This window comes from Erpetoichthys calabaricus, chromosome 5 (genome assembly GCF_900747795.2).
Source record: "Erpetoichthys calabaricus chromosome 5, fErpCal1.3, whole genome shotgun sequence".
NCBI classification, from domain to species: Eukaryota; Metazoa; Chordata; class Cladistia; order Polypteriformes; family Polypteridae; genus Erpetoichthys; species Erpetoichthys calabaricus.
Window position 1 is genome coordinate 40,275,344 of NC_041398.2, and position 22,837 is coordinate 40,298,180.

The window sequence follows — 22,837 nt, forward strand, 5'->3', positions numbered from 1 at the left end:
AGCGCCATGCTGACAGTGTATGCGCCCAAATTTTTCACTGGCTATTACAGGACTGAAATTAAGGGCTTCTGCATTCCTGGCATGAAACCATACTGCTGCTCACTAATCATCACCTCGCTTCTTAACCTAGCTTACACTACTCTTTCCCATAACTTAATGCTGTGGCTCATCAATTTTATCCCTGTGTAGTTACTTAAGATCTACACATCCCCCTTATTCTTCGAAATCGGTACTAGTACACTTCTCTACTCCTTAGGCATCCTCTCACTTTCCAAGATTTCATTAAACAATCTGGTTAAAAACTCAACTGCCACCTCTCCTGAACACCTCCATGCTTTCACGGGAATGTCATCTGGACTAACGGCCTTTCCATTCTTCATCCTCTTCATAGCTGTCCTAACTACTTCCTTGCTAATCCGTTGCACTTCTTTCTCTCTCTCATTCTCTTCATTCATCAGCCTCTCAAAGTACTCTTTCCATTTGTTTAACACATCCTCCTCCCTTGTGAGTATGTTTCTTTATCATTTATCACCCTAACCTGCTGCACATCTTTCCCACCTCGGTCCATCTTACTAGCCAATCTGTACAGGTCCTTTTCTCCCTCGTTAGTGTCCAACCTCTCATACAACTCATTATACCCCTTTTCTTTAGCCTTTGCCACCTTTCTCTTCACCTTACACATTAACTCCTTGTACTCTTGTCTACTTTCTGCAGCTCTCTGACTATCCCACTTTTTCTTCTCCAACCTCTTCCTTTGTATACTCTCCTGTACTTCCCCATACCACCACCAGGTTTTCTTTTCCTCCTTCCTCTGTCCAGACGTCACACCAGGCATCCTTCTTGCTGTCACCCTTACTACATCTGCTGTAGTTGCCCAACTTTCTGGTGACTCTTCATTGCCACCCAGTGCCTGTCTCACCTCCTCCCTAAACTCGACCTTGCAGTCTTCCATTTTCAACTTCCACCATTTGATCCTTGGCTCTGCCCTTACTCTCTTCCTCTTCTTGATCTCCATTGTCATCCTACAGACTACCATCCTATGTTGCTTAACTACACTTTCCCCTGCCACCACTTTGCAGTCTTCAATTTCCTTCAGATTGATTCTTCTGCATAGGATGTAATCTACCTATGTGCATCTTCCTCCATTCTTGTACGTAACCCTATATTCCTCCCTCTTTTTAAAATACGTATTCACCACAGCCATGTCCATCCTTTTAACAAAATCCACTATCCTCTGACCTTCTTCATTCCTCTCCTTGACACCATACCATACCCATCACCTCCTCGTCTCCTCTGTTACCTTCACCAACATGTCCATTGAAAGTTGCTCCAATCACCACTTTCTGTCCCTTGGGTACACTGTTCATCACTTCATCCAACTCACTCCAAAAATCTTCTTTCTCATCCACTGCACACCCAAATTGCGGGGCATATGCACTAACAACATTCATCATCACACTTCAAATTTCCAGCTTCATAATCATTACTCTGTCTGACGTTCTTTTTACCTTCAAAACACTCTTGACATAATGTTCCTTCAGAATATCCCCTACCCCATTTCTCCTCCTATCCACACCATGATAGAACAATTTGAATCCACCTCCAATCCACCTGACTTTACTCCCCTTCCATTTAGTCTCTTGCATGCACAATATATCAGCCTTCCTTCTCTCCATCATATCTGCTATCTCTCTCCCATTACCAGTCATACTGCCAATATTCAAAGTTCCTACCCTCAGTTCCACTCTCTTTACCTTCCTCCTCTCCTCCTGCCTCAGGACACGTCTCCCCCCTCTTCTTCTTCTTTGGCCAATGCAATGATATAAATTACCAACACAGATGGAGATGAAATTAATAATCTTAAAAAATATAACCCACACATTTAGAGAGTACTATCAGTCCTCATATTGTGCTCAGTGTAAAGAAGACAAATTCTTTGAACCAGTACAAATACTGCAGCTAAATACTCTTAATTAATGCAGAGAAACTTGACAAACTTCGGACATTCTCAGTACTACTGAATGCTATAAATTCACTCTGGAGTGGGAACGGAGCAGGCCCAGAAGGCTACCCAGTGGAATTTTACAAAACATTTTCAACTAAGTTATCTCCACTATTACTAGCAATGTTTATAGAAGCTAAAGACAACAAAATGCTACCTCAATCTGTTCGCCAAGCATTAATTACTGTCTTTCCAATGAAAAATTAAGGACATATTACAATATGCATCATACAGACCAATTTCACTTCTGAATTATGATGTTAAAATACTCTCCAAATTTCCAGCTAGAAGGATTGAGAAAGTGATTCCTTCTGTAATATCACAAGAACAAACTGAATTTATTAAAGACAGGCACTTAGCTTTAAGCCTTCAGCATCTGTTTATTGTAACATACTCACCCATAAATTCTAAAGCACCAGAGATCTTATTATCTTTGGACATAGAAAAGGCCTTTGACAGAGTTGAATGGGTCCAGTCACCACATTGGATACATTTCGGTTTAGCCCAAATATATGTGCATGGATAAAAGTACTTTATACCAGTCCAGAAGCCTCTGTCTGTATTAACATTATTTCAGAGTTCTTCAAACTAGAACGTGGCACTTGTACTTTACTCATTCTTTTGAGCGCCTGAATTAACAGCAATTTTAGTTTTCTATTTTTCTTCTCAGTTTCAAGTCTTTTGTTCAGTTTATTTTTCTCTCTATCTCTGTGTTCTCATAGTTATTTTACATAATTTTCTTATACATGGTACCAAAACATCCTCTGAAAGCAACTTTTCCCAACCATCCAAGAACAGTTTGGTAACAATGCCTTTTCCAGCATGATGGAGCACCGTGACATAAGACAAAAGTGATGACTAAGTGGCTTGGAGAACAAAACATCAAAATTTTGGGTCCATGTCCAGGAAACTCCCAAGACCTTATTCCCATTGGGAACATGTGGTCAATCCTCAAGAGGCAGGTAGACAAATGAAAACCCACAAATTCTGACAATCTCCAAGCATTGATTATGCAAGAATGGGCTGCCATTAGTCAGGATTTGGCCCAGAAGTTGATTGACAGCATGCAAGGGCAAATTGTAGAGGTCTTGAAAAAGAAGGGCTAACACGGCAAATATTGAGTCTTTGCATAAACTTAATGTAGTTGTCAATAAAAGCTTTTGAAACTTATGAAATGCTTTCAATTATACTTAAGTATACCATAGAAACATCTGACAAAAAGATCTAAAAACACTGAAGCAGCAAACTTTGTGAAAACCAATACTTGTGTAATTCTCAAACCTTTTGGCCACGACTGTAGAACATGTTGCATATTTATGTCTCCTGGTTTGCAGTAACTTTGACAATTTCTTTTTTGTTTAGATTCAGAGCCTTCTTTCTCCTTCCCTTTCTTGGCCTATAGTTGCATTTTGTAAGGAAGCATAATGGATTTTTGAAGGCATATTTATAAAACAAATTCAATTTACATATATATTAATATAAGTGTTGATGAAAGAAAAATACAGCTTTGTCATTTTTCAGTCATGGTCTCTTTAATTTCTCTAATTCAGTGTTTCTGAAGCACTAAATACGTTTTTGCTGTCATGCTGGGTTGTGAATTGCTTTGGTTTATAATGGTCGTGTGTTGCCACTCCGACAATCATGCCTATCCCCCTACTCTGACAATTGCATGCTCGATTCTCCAAGGGGGCTACACTACAGAAACACTCCTATAAATGAATAAAAAGCATTAATTACCAAAATTGCTGTACTTAATATATTGATGCTTTGAATTGTATTCTTCCTAACTTGGTAAAGCACTTTGTGATGATGTGTTATGTAAAAGGCAGTATACATAAGAAAAAAGGTTTGTTGATTTTCTGCTACAAGATTCACACATTTGGAGGGCTGTTTGGCATGTTCTTAACAGTGCTTCCAAGTACTTGACAGTATCAATAATGAATTTGTCATAAAAGGTAAATGAAATAATTTTTGTTTTCCAGTCAAAGTTAATTGTAGCTTTATACTTTTATTTGTAACTTTTAAAAAGCTCACTGAAGGCCCCCGAAAACAAATTTTTACCTATCAAGCTCAAAGAGGATGTACAGCCTATCTTTATAGAGAAGAGAAGATAATTGCCTGGATATTACAAAACCTTTAAAATACACTCCACATGCCCCACAGAGAAAGCAGTGTTTATTCACCTTCGTGTACAAGATGCAAGTAATGATGCAAGCAACTAAAACCTCTCACACCCACATCTTCCTGCTGTGAACAGCTTCTGTCCGCCATCTGATGCAGAGAACAGGAGATACTCTTAGAAGCCAAAGGTGGGCTAGCAGAAGGTACTCAAGTAAAATTAACCACTTGGCCAGGTGTTCATTATCTTGGAGCTATGTTATGTCTTGCCCAGCCTTTCACTTAATGGAGAAAGAACATTGCTTTTATCCTTACAAAAGTGTCTTCTTCAGTTAAGTGTTCTACAAGAGTCAAAGAATGCTGGAAATGACACTAATCACTATAATGAGGTTTCTAATAATGGACAGAATTCATGAATTAGATTAACTGTTAGACCATATGGATACACAGGAACTGAAGAAAAGATTTGGTTGAAAAGCTTCTCTCACTGACCATTCAGCCAAAAAGAAATTTAATGAACTCACAAAACTATCTGTGATTGTTGTATTTAAGGAGTGTTACATTTTTAGGTGCAGTTTTTACACTTAAAATATAATACAGTTTTCCAATTTTGTGGAATTAACAGTTATAGTCTCTTGCATTCGTAGTGTTAAATAAGTCACTAGTGGCATATACTTAGCACAGCATGTATGTAACATCATGTATGTACTCATCAGGATTGTTTTACATATTGCAGTCATGCTTGTCATTTTTTTAGCTTTTAATTCTGACTAGCCAACTTCCTGTTGCCTCGTGGTTTTATTTTGTGTTTGTTCTTGTAGCAAATTTACTATACTTTGTAAGTACTTTATTTTTTTTTTAGTGAAGTGTTTTTCTGTTGGTCAGTGTGAAAAATAACCAAATTAAATTCTCTTTGATTCAGTGTTGTATAACAAAATGTGAAAACTTCTAACAGGGGGAATACTTTTTATAGGTAATGTATGTAGTGTCTTTCATTTCTTTCTTTCTGTTGGTCTGTCTGTCTATTTATTTCTCTCCATGTCTGTGAAGGTGATGAATTATTTACATCCATTTTAAGAACATCTCTAGAAATAGTGAATGTTTCATGTTTTGGCAGAAATAAATAAATAATCATGAATTTTATTATCCATCTATTAAATATCATATCATTTTGCATGCATTTTTTTTGTTTACTCAATAACATCATGTCTTTTTCCTAGTGTTTCTTCTTAAGCATTAAATTACAAATCTTAAAAACCAATGGATTACATTGTTCAGTATTAAAACATTTTAGTGTTTAATTCAACATGTCTGCCAAAGAGCATTCTTCCTGAAGTTATGGCTTCCTCATATTTCTGAAAGTATTATTAAATTACTTTTCCTCTTGGACTGAGTCAATTACCTTATCTTATAAATATCTTTTTGTTCCCTTATCATAGTTCAACAGAGATTGATGATATGATTCGCAAATCAACTAACCTCCTCTTGACACGAACCTTGAGCAACTGCTTACAGAATGAAATTAAAAGGAAGAATGTTGGCCTGACAGAGGTAAGGGTCTGTTGTAACATCTGTTGATTAGAGGAGCTTACTTCTATATGTCTGTTTGCACATACTGTTGTATTTTTGCTGTTTACCTTTGTTCTGTGGGGTTTGCTGCATTCTTCCACAATATTATAAAAATAAAAATTACTTTTGAAGCCAGTAGCATACCATTTGCAAATGAGTAACTCATTCTTTAATTGCCACATAAAAATAAGTCTGGCTATTAAGTTTGGCTATTAAGAATCAGGTGAATTTGATATAAATACATTTTCATTGTGGAACAAACTTTTTACTGTCCATTTTATAGCTGCACACTAAGCAACTGTCTTTATATCATGACTTTAATATTTACTTAAATAAATTAAACAGCTCAGTATATTATTTGTTAATGAAACCAATGTTATACTCATAATAGAGAATTAGGGCACTGTAAGCACATGGGTTCAAATATTAAATAGGGTTCAGTTTTCTATCACTTCCTTTACAATGTCCATTAAACTTAGAAGGTTAATATCAAGTGTCATACATACATAAGTGTATTTCAATTTATCCCTATAATAATGTTTACAGATGTTTTTCTGTATACACAATAGAGAGTCATGGTTTTAGCCGACACAGATAAATTTTATTATCTCAACCTCTAAGCAATGATTTAATGTTCTGCTCTGCATTTCTTCACTCTTCTCCCATTCCATATAGATGTATCTGAACTTCTGAATCTGCATGAACAGTGAACAGGCAATTAAAATATCAGAATCTAAGCCATCCAGTAGTGATTGCACCGGAAACCTCAGGAAATCCTTGTTTTTTTGACCTTTCTTATTCAGTATATTTAATAAAACCGATCATTCATGTGAAGTCGAAGGCCAGTTTTAAGATGCAAATTTATTGAAACTAGTTCTGTATATAGACCGTGAAAATATTTCGCCTTATTTAAAAGTAGTATAATGGTTTAACACTAGAATTACCAGAGCCTACGAAAAAACTTGCAGATCCATCCCACCTTAAATTGCTTCACACCTCTTCATCAGCGTCTTTTGTCCTGTAAATGTGTCGATAAGCAGCAAGCAACCTACTATCACATCCCCCCACCGCCGCAGTTTTCTCAGCTCAAGCCTGTTTACCTACATGTCAGTTTCTTAGAGTTGTATAGAGTGAGAAGTCAAGCAAAATTACACCTTTTATAAATACTGTATTATTTGGAACACATGCATTTCATGTGTGTTCCGTGTCTACAACAATCTATGTAAACACATCGTTAAAACAGAAACGTTATTCACGTTTTAGTAATAATTAACAAAGTGTAGACATGAAGTGTATAATGTGTGAAGCCTGAATTCCAAATATAAAATTAACACTTTCACAAAAGGTACAAATATAATAGAACAAGTGCGCTTCTATTCAAGAATATAACTGCAGAAAAAGAATCCGCGTTAGGGTGCGACATTGACACCCATTTGCTAACACCACTTCGGTGGCGCAACGGTATTGACTGGTAATCAAAACTTCATGGGTTCAACCCCGGACGAGTCCGTTTTGAGAAGTGAGCTGCTCTTATTCTTACTATTTTAGAATAAAAACATAAATTTGAATTCAGTCTGTAACAGCCGGTGTAAATTTATGATACTTGTAAAGTTTAACTTTGTTTTTTTTTTTTTTATTCAGTTTTATTCTCTGTTGCGTTCACGATCCCAAACCCCCCCTGCCCCCCACCACCACCACCACCATCTGACACTGCTGTTTTCACATAAAGACGCGCAATAACAGAGGTGAACTCAGATGATGACGACGGTTCTACATCTGAGAAAGAATGCAGTTCTTTGTATATGTACATGGGAAGCTCTGCAGTATACTTGTGACTTTACACTGTAAGAAGTAAGTAAATAAATAAAGGTAAATAACATTCGATCTGGCTCTTATATACAAAGTACAGCGATGGCAAACGTCGTCATCATCTGAGTTCACCTCTGTTATAGCGTGTCTTTATGTGAAAGCAGCAGTGTCAAATGCCTTTGGGGGGTGGGGGGGGGGGATCGTGAACGTGACTGAGAGAATAAAACTGAATAAAAAAAAAAAAACAAAGCTAACCATTACAAGTATCATATATTTACACCGGCTGTTACAGACTGAAATCAAATGTATGTTTTTATTCTAAAATAGTAAGAATAAGAGCAGCTCACTTCTCAAACAGACTCGTCCGGGGTCGAACCCATGAAGTTTTGATTACCAATCAACAGTTGATACCGTTGCGCCACCGAAGCGGTCATAGCAAATGGGTGTCAATGTCGCACCCTAACGCGGGTTCTTTTTCTGCAGTTATATTCTTGAATAGAAGCTCAATTGTTCTGTTATATTTATACCTTTTGTGAAAGTGTTTATTTGAAATTTGGACTTCAGGTTTCACACATTATACACTTCATGTCTACATTTTCCCAATTATTATTAAATCATGAAAAACGTTTCTGTTTTAACAATGTGTTTACATAGATTGTAGACACGGAACACACATGAAATGCATATGTTCCAAATAATGATTTAGTATTTATAAATGGTGTAATTTTGCTTGACTTCTCACTCTATACAACTCTAAGCAACTGACATGGAGGTAAACAGACTTGAGCTGAGAAAATTGTGCTGCGGTGGGGGGATGTGATAGTAGGCTGCTTGCTGCTTATCGACACATGTACAGGACAAAAGACGCTGATGGAGAGGTGTGAAGCGATTTAAGGTGGGATGGATCTATGAGTTTTTTCGTAGGCTTTAGTAATCCTAGTGTTAAAAACACCACAATAAATATGTTTATGGAAGCCTTTAATGCAAGTTGGCACACTAATGTCACACTATGAACCTGCACAGTGTTAGAGCCTTATAAAATGCAATCTTAAGGTCATCTCTGTAGGTATCTGGGCATGGATAATGAGATAACACCTTGCAAGTAGTGTCTAGTTTGGAGAAATAATGAATGAGACTTTTACCACAGGAGAGAAAAATACTGTATCAACAAAGTGTTTTTTGAACAATTTTATATTCCAGTACCCTGCCATGATGTAAGAAGCATTTCTAAAATGAAATTCTTGTACAGCATTTTATCCCATTTGTAGTGACAGAAGTTAAAGTGAGAATGGGATATTTCTCAAAGTGAAGTTTTAAGATACAACATTTGTGTCTCTTGTGAGAGATGGCCAGCAGTTTATCCTGGCCAGCACCCCCAGGCCGCTAGATGGATTCCTCCCTGCAACATGGAGGTGCCCCAGATCCCCGCAGGGCATCATGTAAAATGGAGTTCGGATTCACAGTCCTGCTGGATACCGTGGGTGCCACCAGGGGACACTGCAGGGAGGCACAGGGATTGTTATTTTCCCTATAGCCCGGAAGTACTCCCTAGTCACGGGGACGGAAGAACTTCTGGGCTGAAGAAAAATAAGAGTTTCCATCTGACCCGGAAGTACTATAGAATCACATGGACTGAAGGACAGAAGCACATCCAAGTCACGGACTATTTAAAGGACTGGTTGAGACCCAGCAGAGAGAGCCAGAGTAGTGGGGAGAGGAGGATTTATTGTATTTTATTATAGATTATTATTGTTTATTGTGGAGGTGCTTTGTGCTCATTATTATAATAATTAAAATTATTACTGGGACTTTTACCTGGTGTTGGGACATGTTATCTGTGGGTTTTATGGGGCAACAGCGACCCCTAGTGTCACACTCTTTTATATATACATACCAACCCCCCCATAATTAAACTATGAATATTTAATAAATATAACAATTGATTTACAAGCTTTGGAGTTTGTAGAACTGTTCATGCTTTGCATACTGAATGATGACATTCTTTGGCTTTTACCAAATTTTTTTTTTTTACCAGAGCCAACGAAAAAAATCCAGCCCAATTTAAATCCCTTCGCACCTCTCCGTCAGCCTCTTTTGTCTTCTAAATGTGTCGATAAGACCAAGCAGCCTGCTATACCATCCCCCCCACCGCCTCAGAACGGGCAAGAAGTTCTCCCAGTTTCTGCCTTGATTGATTATCTGGGAGTGAGCTACCCAGAATTGTAAGGGGAAATAATTTGATGTGTGTGTTGTTTCTACAACAATCTATGTAAACACATTGTTAAAGCAGAAACGTTTTTCACATTTTAGTAATAAATGACAAAATGTAGACATGAACTGTATAATGTGTGAAGGCCAAATATCAAATAAACACTTTCACAAAAGGTGCCAGTACAGTACGATAGCTTCCGTGGTGCTATAGTTAGAACTGCCGAATTATAATCCAGAGGTCGTGAGTTCGAAACCATCTCCCCCACGAATTTACCGTTTTGAGTAGTGAGCTGCTCTTATTGTTAATATTATACAATATAAACACACATTTGATTTGTGTCTGTAAAAGCCGGTGTAAATTAAAAGTACTTGTAAAAGTTAGTGTTTTTTTCACTTTTATTCTCTGTCATGATCACAATACAACACCCACCCCCCCACAGATCTGACATGGTTACTTTTTATCTGAAACTGGGAATAACTGTAGAAGTGAGTGGTGTTTTGAGACAATGGAACTGGAAATTCTCTGATCTGGAGGGATAAAAGCTGACACACAAACGCTGGTGAATCTGCCATCTTCGTATCTCACCGTCACTTGAATTTTTTTTTTTTATTCAGTTTTATTGAGTGTTCCTACTTATGCTGAATTAGTATTCACCTTATGGTCCATGATGTCAAAGCCGCACTGACAAAAAAACAGATACATAGATATATATGATATTTGGAATAACTCATTTTATGACCTGCATAGTACATTTCGGAAAACATTGTGGCACTGATGCAACATTATTCATATTCATTCGCATGCCTTCTTGCACTTGTAATCAGTGACCGTGTTTTTTTTTTGTGTTTTTTTTTTTTTTTGATCTTGCCCAGTCTCCACATTTTGGTGCATTGTGATGTTTCTTTTGTACTCCAGGATATGCAGAGGAAAGAATAGTACAGAGAGGTCAGTTCCGCTTTATTTGCAATCATCAAATTCAAATGTTCAACAGTTCACACACACACAAGGACCGTCCTTTCTACATTTACAACATGTTTTGTTGTAGACACAAAACACACATCAAATTATTTCCCCATACAATTCTGGGTAGCTCACTCCCAAATAATCAATCAAGGCAGGAACTGGGAGAACTTCTTGCCCATTCTGAGGCGGTGGGGGGGTATACAGTCATATGAAAAAGTTTGGGAACCCCTCTTATTTCTTTGGATTTTTGTTTATCATTGGCTGAGCTTTCAAAGTAGCAACTTCCTTTTAATGTATAACATGCCTTATGGGAACAGTAGTTTATTGGATTAACAGAAAATATGCAATATGCATCATAACAAAATTAGACAGCTGCATAAATTTGGGTACCCTAACAGAGATATTACATCAATACTTAGTTGAGCCTCCTTTTACAAATATAACAGCCTCTAGACGCCTTCTATAACCTTAGATGAGTGTCTGGATTCTGGATGGAGGTATTTTTGACCATTCTTCCATACAAAATCTCTCCAGTTCAGTTAAATTTGATGGCTGCCAAGCATGGTCAGCCTGCTTCAAATCATCCCATAGATTTTCAATGATATTCAAGTCAGGGGACTGTGACGGCCATTCCAGAACATTGTACTTCTCCCTGTGCATGAATGCCTTTGTAGATTTCGAACTGTGTTTTGGGTCATTGTCTTTTTGGAATATCCAACCCCTGCGTAACTTCAACTTTGTAACTGATGCTTGAATATTATCCTGAAGAATTTGTTGATATTGGGTTGAATTAATCTGACCCTCGACTTTAACAAGGGCCCCAGTCCCTGAACTAGCCCCACAGCATGATGGAACCTCCACCAAATTTGACAGTAGGTAGCAGGTGTTTTTCTTGGAATGCAGTGTTGTTCTTCTGCCAGCAAAGCGCTTTTTGTTATGACCAAATAACTCAATTTTTGTCTCATCAGTCCAAAGCACTTTGTTTCAGAATGAATCTGGCTTGTCTAAATGAACATTTGCATACAACAAGTGACTCTGTTTCTGGCGTGAGTGCAGAAAGGGCTTCTTTCTCATCACCCTGCCATATAGATGTTCTTTATGCAAAATGTGCTGAATTGTAGAACAATGTACAGATAGACCATCTGAAGAAAGATGTTCTTGCAGGTCTTTGGAGGTGATCTGTGGGTTGTCTGTAACCATTCTCACAATCCTGCGCATATGCCACTTCCATATTTTTCTTGGCCTGCCTGACCTGGGTTTAACAGCAACTGTGCTTGTGGCCTTCCATTTCCTGATGTTCCTAGGAAATGAAAGACATACCACTGTTATCTTTTTTGTTGAAAGTAGAGTAAGTTATTATGCAGGCTGAGAGGGGTTCCCAAACTTTTTCATATGACTATAGCAGACTGCTTGCTGCTTGGGCTTATCGACACATTTAGAAGACAAAAGAGGCTGATGGAGAGGTGTGAAGGGATTTAAGGTGGGCTGGATTTACAAGTTTTTTCGTTGACTCTGGTAATTCTAGTGTTAAACTGACATGCGTGATATCAGAATTTGACCAATCTGTCACTTAATAAAGTGAAGCTTGGTCTTCTCATTTGTAAAAACCAATTATGGATATATGGCAGAATTTATTATTCCAAAGTTTTCAGATATGTTCATTTTTAAGATGTATTACCTTTTCCTGCTCAGTGTGTACTAAATTTTAGAAAAAAAATTTTTAAGGTCTGTATTATGTTTTTCTTACCTAGCATACTTGAACTAACAGATGATTTTTTTAAAATAATAATACACACTGTGTTAACTTTACTTGGGTTTTTTTATCATTGCAATTGCTTCAGAGCTATACATGCTGCTTTGACTTTGTGGGGATGACAATTTCTAGTATTTGGTTTTCTTTGTCTATTTAGCCTCATTGTTACCAATGTCAAATTTACAGTTTCTGTGGGACCCAAAAAGCACTGACTTACTAAATGTTTTCTGATTTATATGATGTGTTTATCTAAAGAGAATTAGGAAAGATGTGTTTAAATATGTTAAAAAACACCTGAGTGATTAGCACAAACATACATATTTTAAAAAATAAAATGTTAGTTTACACTTATCTAGAAACGTATTGTGTTTTTGATAGAAATTATACCTTTTTTTTATCAATATACCATTAAATTGATTTAAAATATAACCAAAACATTCCTAGTGTTTCTAATGGCTATTATGGCTTAAAATGGCTGATTTTTTTTTTTTTATTTGTTATTCACATATGATTACAAAGTCCCATTTTCAGCAGCCATTCCTTCATTGTCCTAATGGTCAACTTCCTTACATTATACTTAATTAACATTAAAGTGTATTCTAAAACTTGGAAATTTCATCCTCTTCCATTTATGACTATATTAATAACACATCGATTCATGGCTTGCTTTGAGAATCTCCAAAGTTGTCTTCTCTAGACAAGAAAAAACAGATGTGCTTTTATTGAATGTTTACAATGCATTATTTTCATGCATTTCCAAGAACACAGTCAACATGAGTAATGGATAAAAGTTTAAAGACAATTCAACTTTTTTTGAATTTTGTGTTTATAATGAGTTCCACTCATTTTCTCATTTCCACTCATTTTCTGAAATGCAAAGCTTTTTCTCAGAGAGTCTTGCAGACAGACATTGACACAGATGATTGAGTCTTCTTCTGTTTTTACATGTCTTTCTCAGAGGTGCCAATAATTGTATGTGTGTGTGCATTGTACTTATTTCCTTTCATTGTTATACAGCTGTTACTAGTCTAGACATGCAAGTTCAAATTTCATTGTACCCTGTACATATGGTAGTGAACTTATACTTGAAGTTAAACACCTTCCGTTATCTCTAAACATTTATATAAGCAAAGAATAGTGTAAATTCTACTGATGGGTCAAATAATATTTGAAATTATTTTAAAGTTTTCTTAATTTCACATACTGCGGTTTACACATAATGTTAATAGTGTCCTTATTGCAGTGCTTTTTTCTGTAGGCTTGCTTAATATTTTTTAGCATAATTTTTAAATGGATTAACTGAAATCTGTATTACATGTTGTAGTGATTATTAGACTAAAAGGAAGTACTCCTCGCTTTGTGTATTATGGCAAAAACTAAAAGTACAAATAAAAAGATCCGTAAGAATACATTTAAGGATATACTGTATGTATAGAAGAGGTTTCACATGCCTGGTGATAATCAAATTAGAAGGAAAGTGACTTTTTTTTCTTCTTCTCAGTTAGTTCAAATCATCATAAACACTACACATCTTGAACAGTCATGCCGCTACCTGGAGGAGTTTATCACCAACATTACCAATGTGCCTCCTGACACAGTCAATGCTACTAAACTCTATGGAACATCAACATTCAAGGTAGGTGCCACTGAGGAATGTGTATTTTGGTGAGTTTCCTTGCTTATTTCTATAGTATGGTTTTTAAGGATTTTCAGGTGTAGGTAGCTTTTGCTACACTTTTTTTTAACTATAGCATTTTTCATTTAAGAAATGGAAACTTCAGTTGACAATGAATATATTACATCACCTAGTGAAGCATTTTATAAGAAAAGGTTGGCTCCCAAATTGGAAATTCAGTCCTTTGACTGGACGAGAAATGGAACAACTTATTTTTAACACTAGAATCCCTGAAGCCTACGAAAAAAGTTGTAATCTCGGGCCACCTTAAATCCCTTTGCACCACTCCATCAGTGTCTTTTGTTTTGTAAATGTGTCAGTCAGCACAAGCAGCCTGCTATCCCATCCCCCTCTGACGGAGCTGAAGTCAGTCAAATATTCTCAGCGCTCAAGTGTGTTTATCTGGGTGTGAGGTGCCTGGAGTTATATAAGGTAAATAATATATCATTATTTGGAATACATACATTTCATGTGTGTTATGTGTCTACAACGATCTGTGTAAATGTAAGATGATGGGAAATGTGATGCAAGAAATGCTGAACACATCCCAAAAATAGAATCTTTTTCCATGTTATACTAATAATGACGTGAAGTGTATAAAGTGTGAAGACTTTAGTCCAAATAACAAATGAATGTTTGCTTTTATTCAAGAATACAGTGGAACCCCTGGTTACGAGTTTAATCCGTTCCAGAACCGAGGTCGTAACCCGATCTGCTCGTAAACCGAACAAATTTTCCCCCATTTAAAATAATGGAAATGAGATTAATCCGTTCCAGCCCTCCCAAAAAGTCCCCAAAATATCATAAATAATGGGAAAAAAACATGTTTTTAAATAAGAAACAAACATCAAAATAATGTATTAGTAAATATAGTTAAATAAAAGATAAACCAACTTAAGAAAATGTAATCTTACCTTGGCGGCAGATAACGGAGAGTTGCTGAGGAAGGAGGGAGGGAGGACTGGCTGCATTTTCGGCACCTTCACATCAAAAAAAACTAAAATTGAACTTTCTTAACTGTACGTACGTACATGAATTGTAAAAAAATAAACTTTCTTAACTTTAAACTTAGCCTAACACTTAACATTACGTACGTATGATTTTTTTTTTATGCTAATCATCTGTTTTTGCCTTTTTGGCTGCACTTTCGGCACCTTCACTTATAGCAGTTTCAGTTTTAGTACAAAGATACCTATGCAACGACGTTTGCTTTTGCCTGCTTTTTAAAAGCTTACGGAAGTGAGCCAAGCAGGTGTCATCATAATTTGCTGCAGAACGACTAGTTGCAACTTTTTCTGGATGTTTCTTTTCAATGAAACTTGTAACCTTCTCCCACATTCCCAGCACTTCTTTAATTTCACTTGTCGAAATTTTCTCTGTCTCGACTTCCTCCTCACTACCGCTGATCTCTTGCAGAGCCTCTGTACGTTGCATGTCCTGCAGCTCAAGCAACTCCTGTGTTGAGAGTTCCTCCTCATGTTCCTCGACAAGCTCGTTGATATCACCCTCGTCAACCTGCAGACCCATCGACTTGCCGAGGGACACGATTTCATGCACTGGATCTACGTCGGGCACGTTGGTCTCGGTCTCGGTATCAAGACCAAATCCTTCAAAGTCCCTCGCTGCAACTGCATCAGGCCATAACTTCTTCCATGCAGAATTCAGTGTTCTTCTGGTCACTTCTTTCCACGCCAGGTCAATCATGCGTAGGCATTGCACGATGTTGAAATGTTCTTTCCAAAACTCTCGGAGTGTTAGCTCCGTATTTTCTGTCACATCGAAGCATCGTTTGAACAGATGCTTCGTGTAGAGCTTTTTGAAATTGGAAATGACCTGCTGATCCATCGGTTGCAGGATTGAAGTCGTGTTGGGTGGGAGGTAGAGGACTTTTATGAATTGATATTCTTCCCGGATGTTGTCTTGGAGACCGGGCGGGTGGGCTGGAGCATTGTCGAGGACGAGTAACGCTTGCAGAGGCAGTTTGTTTTCTTGAAGATACTTCTTCACCGCAGGTCCAAAGCAGAGATTTACCCAGTCGATGAAGAACTGCCGCGTAACCCATGCCTTTGGATTGGCGCGCCACATCACTTGCAGTTTTTCTTTAAGAATCCTGTGAGTCTTAAAGGCTCGAGGATTCTCTGAATGATAGAGTAGCAGTGGCTTCACTTTAAAGTCACCGCTAGCATTTGCACACAATGCAAGGGTGAGGCGGTCCTTCATCGGCTTATGTCCTGGCATCTTCGTCTCCTCTGCTGTGATGTACGTCCTGCGGGGCATTTTTTTCCAAAAAAGCCCCGTCTCGTCGCAATTAAAAACTTGCTGGGGGATGTAACATTCTGCCTCGATGAGCTGCGCGAAACGTGTGATGAACTCGCCAGCTGCCTTCTGGTCTGCACTTGCTGCCTCGCCATGTCTTACGACAGAGTGAATGCCTGATCGCTTCTTAAATCTGTCGAACCATCCATGACTAGCCTTGAATTCTGGTTCTACTACATCCGTAGATGTGGATGGTTCTTTCTGCTTCAGGTCATTGTAAATGATGCAAGCTTTCTCGCTTATGACTGTTTCAGTAAGTATATCTCCTGCCAACTCTTTCTCTTTTATCCACAATAACAGCAGTTTTTCCATTTGTTCGTGGATAGCCGACCTTTGCTGTGTAATTACGGTCATGCCTTTTGCTACTTTTACACTCTTTATGGTCTCCTTTTGCTTTAGTATTGTGCATATCGTGGACGTACTGCGGTCGTAAATTTTGGCGAGTTCCATCACACGCACACCTCTCTCATGCTTTTCTATAATTTCCTGCTTCAACTCGACTGACAGCATCCTTTTCTTCTTGCTGCTGTCCTTTCCACTTCCTACCTTCTTTGAAGACATGGTTAATGCCCAATATGTATGATATGGCTCTGGGTAGAAGGGGTAGAGGTTTCCGGGTAAGAAAGGCGAAGCGGAAACTAGCAGTGACGTTTCGGAGCTCGGCTCGTAAAACGGGCAAGCCTCGTACACCGGGCAGAAATTTTGCTCGGATCGCGGCTCGTAAACCGAATTACTCGTATACCGAGCTGCTTGTAAACCGGGGTTCCACTGTATAACCAAAGAAAAGAAAATCATTCAATTTTCATGTTGCTGTCAGTGAGTTTAAACCCAAGCTCAAATGTCACTTGACAGACAGTTGTTATGTATTCTTGGATGGTGCAGAGGTAAGAACTGCTGCCTTATAAACAAAAGGTTCCAGGTTTGAGTATACATGATCCACGTTTTGAGTAGTGAGCTGCTATTATTATTACTATAATTAATAAAAACATACATTTGATTTGAGTCTGTAACACCCGGTGTACATTTTGGCTACTTGTAAAAGATTGCGCTTTTTTTTATTATTCAGCTTTATTCTGTCAGTGACGCTAACGTGGTATAACAAACTTGCCTCTCCCTCTCTGAGTTGATGCCGTTTATCGCCATTCTTTTCACAAGAGCAGTGATGACTACACTTAGTGCTGTGGTTGGTCCTGTGACCACTATCAGACTATCATGCGTCATTTGCGCTTTGACAACAAAGACACCAGTGCAGAGCCTGTGACAAATGACAGATTTGCTGTGATTTCTGACATCTGCCAATGTTTTGTTGAGAACTGCATTTTGAGTTACAACCCAGGGCAAAGACCTTCCAAGTCTGTGGTAATAAAGCTTATAGAGCCGTTTCTGGACAAAGGCAGAACCGTAACAACAGAAAGCTTCTTCACAGCACTTTCACTGGCTAATAGACTGCTGCACCACAACACGACTCTCCTTGGCACCGTAAGTGAAATGGGACTTACACTTGCAGCTATAGTCACTTTAGTACACGAACAATTCGCCACGCTAGTGTTTAGATCTGGCAGTGCCATGCTGACAGTATATCTTTCATTTTGTGCAGATATTTTTGCATATTTCCTGGATTGCCTTGCATTAAAAATCACTCCTAATGCATTAACCTATGATATTTGAAGTGCTACCAGATGGAATTAAATTACACAATGAGAAATCAGTTGAATTCTTTTATACCACATTAGTAGTACATAGACATATTATGCTCAACTGAAAGAATTGCAGTAACTCGCTGGGAAAATCGTGCATTGTATTACCCCATTAGTATAGCTTACACAGAAGATTATCTGTATCAATACTGTGTACTTTGTATGATAGGCTCTTTCATGAATAAAAAGAATATTTTGTTTATGGTAGTCTGCTTTGTCATTTTTTGGAAGAAGAATTATAGTGAAAAGAGGTAAAAATAGGCGGCAGGCTAACAAAATGCAAAGGAGAAATTTACATTTCCATGCAAGCAACATTAAATTGACTGTTAGTCATGTCATATGCACTACTTTGCTAGGATTAGGATGTTTCAGATAATCATCACTTTCAACCTGATCTACACACTAGGGATGCATACAGATCTGTTCTAGTGTACATCTTATAGGCACAATCTGTGAAGGGGCATAGGTGCAGCAGTTATGCAGCCCATTCTCCTCCAGCAACAATCATGGGGAAGTCCTGGAGTAAATACGCAACATCCTTTGGTGAAATTAAATTCACCCAATATGCCTACTGTCTAAATGAATTTAAAGCACATTACAATGTACCCTCACTGGAACTTGCCATAGAGTCGCCTAGATGAAACATGTCTTTTCAGTAGCATGTGAAGTAACACATTTTCTTGCACTATTCTAGTTATCAGATAGGCATTCTGCTCACACATCTGTGCTTTGTAAATGTACCACAGAATTATTGCAAATGTGGTAGTGCAGTAGCATAGCTCTCATTGAAACTTCATGATGTATTTTTCCAGGTGAAAATTGCTTCTGCCCAATGAAAAATTCTGCAATACACCCACTTAGAGATTATTTTTGGTTCACTTGAAATGAAACCTAACTGAATGGAGACTAAAACAAAGAAACTAATCATCTTCTGATCTGGCACACTGCAAATGAACTATGAATATGAACATGCCTTGAGATAAAGGTTTTTGTTGTTCAGGGTTGTTTCCTGCCTTGCACCCAGTGCTGTTCAGCTATGTGACTGCCTTCCTCCAATCCCAAATTAGATTGAGCAGGTTTGAGATTGCAAATGTATGTAATAACTTACTGTATGTTATAGCAATTTGCAAAAATGTATTGGATATTTAGTGATAATAAAGCTTTTTTTAAAACAAAGAGCTTATGATGAATTTATATTTAAAAGTCTTAATGTACAAAGTAATAACAGACCAGGACCATGAAAAAGGTCTGGGGAATATGTACTCCGTATACTTGAAAATATGCAAAAAAAAAAAAAAAAAAGAAACAGATGAGTTAAAAATGGAACTGACATAGAGAGGCAAGATGGTGTATATATGCCAGCATGTTGGAGACAGGAATAGGTGGGAGCTGGTTGGATGGAAGTGTCATCATTAGGAGGTGGGTTCTGTTGAGGGTCTGCAGAGAGAAAAGAGGAGAGAATATTACTAGATAGGCCACCCCTTGGCTCGGCTGAGAAACATTTATTCTCAAGCCCATAAACTGTCTCCTAATCGCACATGCGTGACAAAAACAGATATTGTACTGTCAGGCTATAGCAGGATGGCCAAAGCATTGTCAGATATGCAATAACAGCTTTAACACTGGAAATTATTGGGAGCTATTAAATAACTATATAATATTCACACTCATGCATAAACACACAAATGCATTTACAAATAATTGCTTTGAATGATGTGAAAAAACAGTTATTCTGCCAATTGTCTTTATGGATTTATTTTTTACAAGGCTGTTCTCCCGTGTCTGCGTGGGTTTCCTCCGGGTGCTCAGGTTTCCTCCCACAGTCCAAATACATGCAGGTTAGGTGCATTGGCAATCCTAAATTGTCCCTAGTATGTGTGTGTGTGTGTGCGTGTGCCCTGTGGTGGGCTGATGCCTTGCCCAGGATTTGTTCCTGCCTTGCACCCTGTGCTGGCTGGGATTGGCTCCAGTAGACCCCCGTGACCCTGTGTTAGGATATAGTGGGTTCGATAATGACTGACTGACTGACTAAATTGTTTCAAAGTCTTTTTTTTTTTTTTTTTACCCTTAACATCACAACAGAATTTCTTTGGTTCAGCAATGGTGATGTTGGTAAAATATTAACAGGCCAGGTCATCTCCCAGAATTCAAGGCACTTATTTCTACTTATAGGTTATTGCAAATTCAATCAAGTATGCAATAATATTCATGACATTACTGGGGGCTATCAAATAACTGGCACTGTTGAAACATAAAAAGCAGCCTAACTACAAGCAGCACCATCAGTGTGAACAATGGTTAAAGCAGCAAGAGCTCAGATAACATCTCTTATATATGTTAAACATTACTTACTGTATTATTGTGTTCATTATGTTATGTCCTGAACTCTCACTGTGGTCTCTATGACCATTTTTACCAGTATGGGAGCACATTGTATTTATAAGTTCTAACTGTGCTAGTCATTTGGAGTATGCAACATGACTGGGGTGGGCAAGGGAGGTTTCTACAACCTGTTTTATCTGTTTTGTTATAATACTGCACTCGATTTCATCCTTTTGTGCAAATTAGGTTCATAGGGTCAACATGCAGTTTGAGAAGGAAGCTACATTGAAGTCTTATTTTCTCTGTACAATGTAATTTGATAGGAGGTGGGGAAGCGGCTGGGCCTGGGCTTTAGGTGCTAACCTCATCTTATTTTCCTAAACTGTTTTTATCTTCATTTTGACTAAATATTGAAATGTTTTTATTTGTATCTCTTTTTGTTGTTTTATCATGTATAAAGAACTTCTAGATGAATGTCTTTATTTGTTTTGGTTGCTTTTTTTTCTTTTTGAATGAGTGCTGAACGCAGAGTTCTTTGGATTTATTTTGAATCATACTGTTAACTGTTATTCTTGTTTACAGTATCTAATTAAGATGTTTCCTTTTGTAATGCTTTGTTTTCAAATAAACAGGAGGAAAAAAGAATTTGAACAACTTTGGTTGTTGCATTTGGGGATATTGATATAGACCTTTTCTTGTTTGTACTGAGTACAGAAATGCTGAAAAAAGTCATTTATAGAATTGAATATTTTATAATTTAAACTAAAACCTTTACCCTTACCTGTCTTTTATGAAATCAGCAATACCTAGCTGTTATATTTTGTATCAAAGGAATGCATTAAAGGAGAACCTTAGTGATTAATTTTTTATCTGTAAGTTGTGGTTTTTTTTATACAATTGTATTGCAAAATGTCCCAAGCCTATCTGTTTTGTCTGTCTTGCTGCCTGCAAAACTGCAAACTGTCCACTATGCGTTTTCTGTCTTGAAAGGATGCTCGCCATGCTGCAGAAGAAGAAATCTACACAAACCTAAATCAAAAAATTGACCAGTTCTTACAGCTGGCCAGCTATGACTGGATGACAGCTAGGGATAATGGAGAGCCAAGTGATTATCTGAGTGACCTGATTGCCTTTCTAAGGAGTACTTTTACAGTCTTCACTCACTTACCTGTAAGTTATTTTCTTAACACAGTTTTGAGAGAATACTGATATGTTAACCTTTTTAAATTATAATTGAGAGCTTATTAAAGTAACTGTTGTGGTTTCTTTGTCCAAATGCCATTACATTTGAACATATTTGATTTGTGTGATTGTTTATTACCAGAGCAATGGGTATGATAAATTGGTGCCTCGCAATGGGTATGATAAATTGGTGCCTCTTGTAAAACACTTCATGATTTAATAAATTTAATTAATTCTGATCCATATGTCCTTGATCATTTTAATCAAAAATATTTAGGCAGTTATTTGCATTTTTTTTTCTTTTTTTCTTAACATTCTGCAAGTTAAACAGAGAATAGAATGTTCCTTTTTGTTAATCAACATATTAAATCACCTTTTAATTGTATTTAAAGTAAAATTGACAAAGCATTCATATGTATGCTTATATGGTACTGATCTATATAAATAGCTACTGTATATGAAAAATAATGTGCTTAGCAAAAGTGATTCATTCTCTTGAGAAACTTAAACTAGAAGTTAATGTAACAGTAAAATATATCCCCATTGTGTGTATGCAGTGTATAAATAAGTAATAGCTTAGTAAGATTATTAGAGAGAAATGAGAACTAATATTCTGATCACTTGTTCCCACAATCTTTGTCATTTTTCCTCTAACTACAACTTATGCAGTTCAACCAACATCGCACCAATCCATTATTTAAACTCATAATTCCACCCCCAAGTTATTCCTATTTCTCTGTTTGGTCCACCTGCAAACTTGCTTCCCCACACCACCACTTGCAGAATTCAATTCCCTCATTTTGAGGAAATAAAGCTGACCTTGTATTTGGAGGTGGTAATTCTCATGCAATCTGTTCATATTTAGCTGCAAATTGCTCCAATATGTGCCAGAGAACATTGGCAGATAGGGCCAGATACATAACATTGACTACAAACAGAAAAAATGGGATTTTTCATCCCCAGCAACTAATCTCTTCAGACCTTTACTTTGTCTTTATACCCTGTTTATGAAGATCATGAACTGTAAGGAAGGTGAGACCCACTGTTAACAGATACTTTAGAGATTAGCTTAACTTGAAGAAGGTTAATGCAAATGTGGTCTTTCGGGCAGAAATGGCATGAAGTAGATGTTTTTAAACCTCATACTTTACTGTTGTCTTCTGCAAGGTACACCTTGATGTCTGGTTAAGAACTATTTCTGTAGGCGACTCTCCATCGT

General features: G+C 37.4%; 1 protein-coding gene across 2 annotated transcripts in view; it reads left to right on the forward strand.

Annotated features, from left to right (window-relative positions):
* exoc6b (exocyst complex component 6B) overlaps nt 1–22,837 on the forward strand; it is a 625,017-nt gene that overhangs the window by 348,714 nt on the left and 253,466 nt on the right. For both annotated transcript variants that reach the window (XR_007935144.1, XM_028801461.2), the window contains exons 16-18: nt 5,560–5,671; nt 13,928–14,062; nt 21,427–21,606. Coding sequence is in view for 1 of the 2 variants with exons in the window: in XM_028801461.2 (XP_028657294.2) it covers nt 5,560–5,671; nt 13,928–14,062; nt 21,427–21,606 (427 nt within the window). In the remaining variant the exon portion in view is untranslated. The remainder of the gene's footprint in view (nt 1–5,559; nt 5,672–13,927; nt 14,063–21,426; nt 21,607–22,837) is intronic.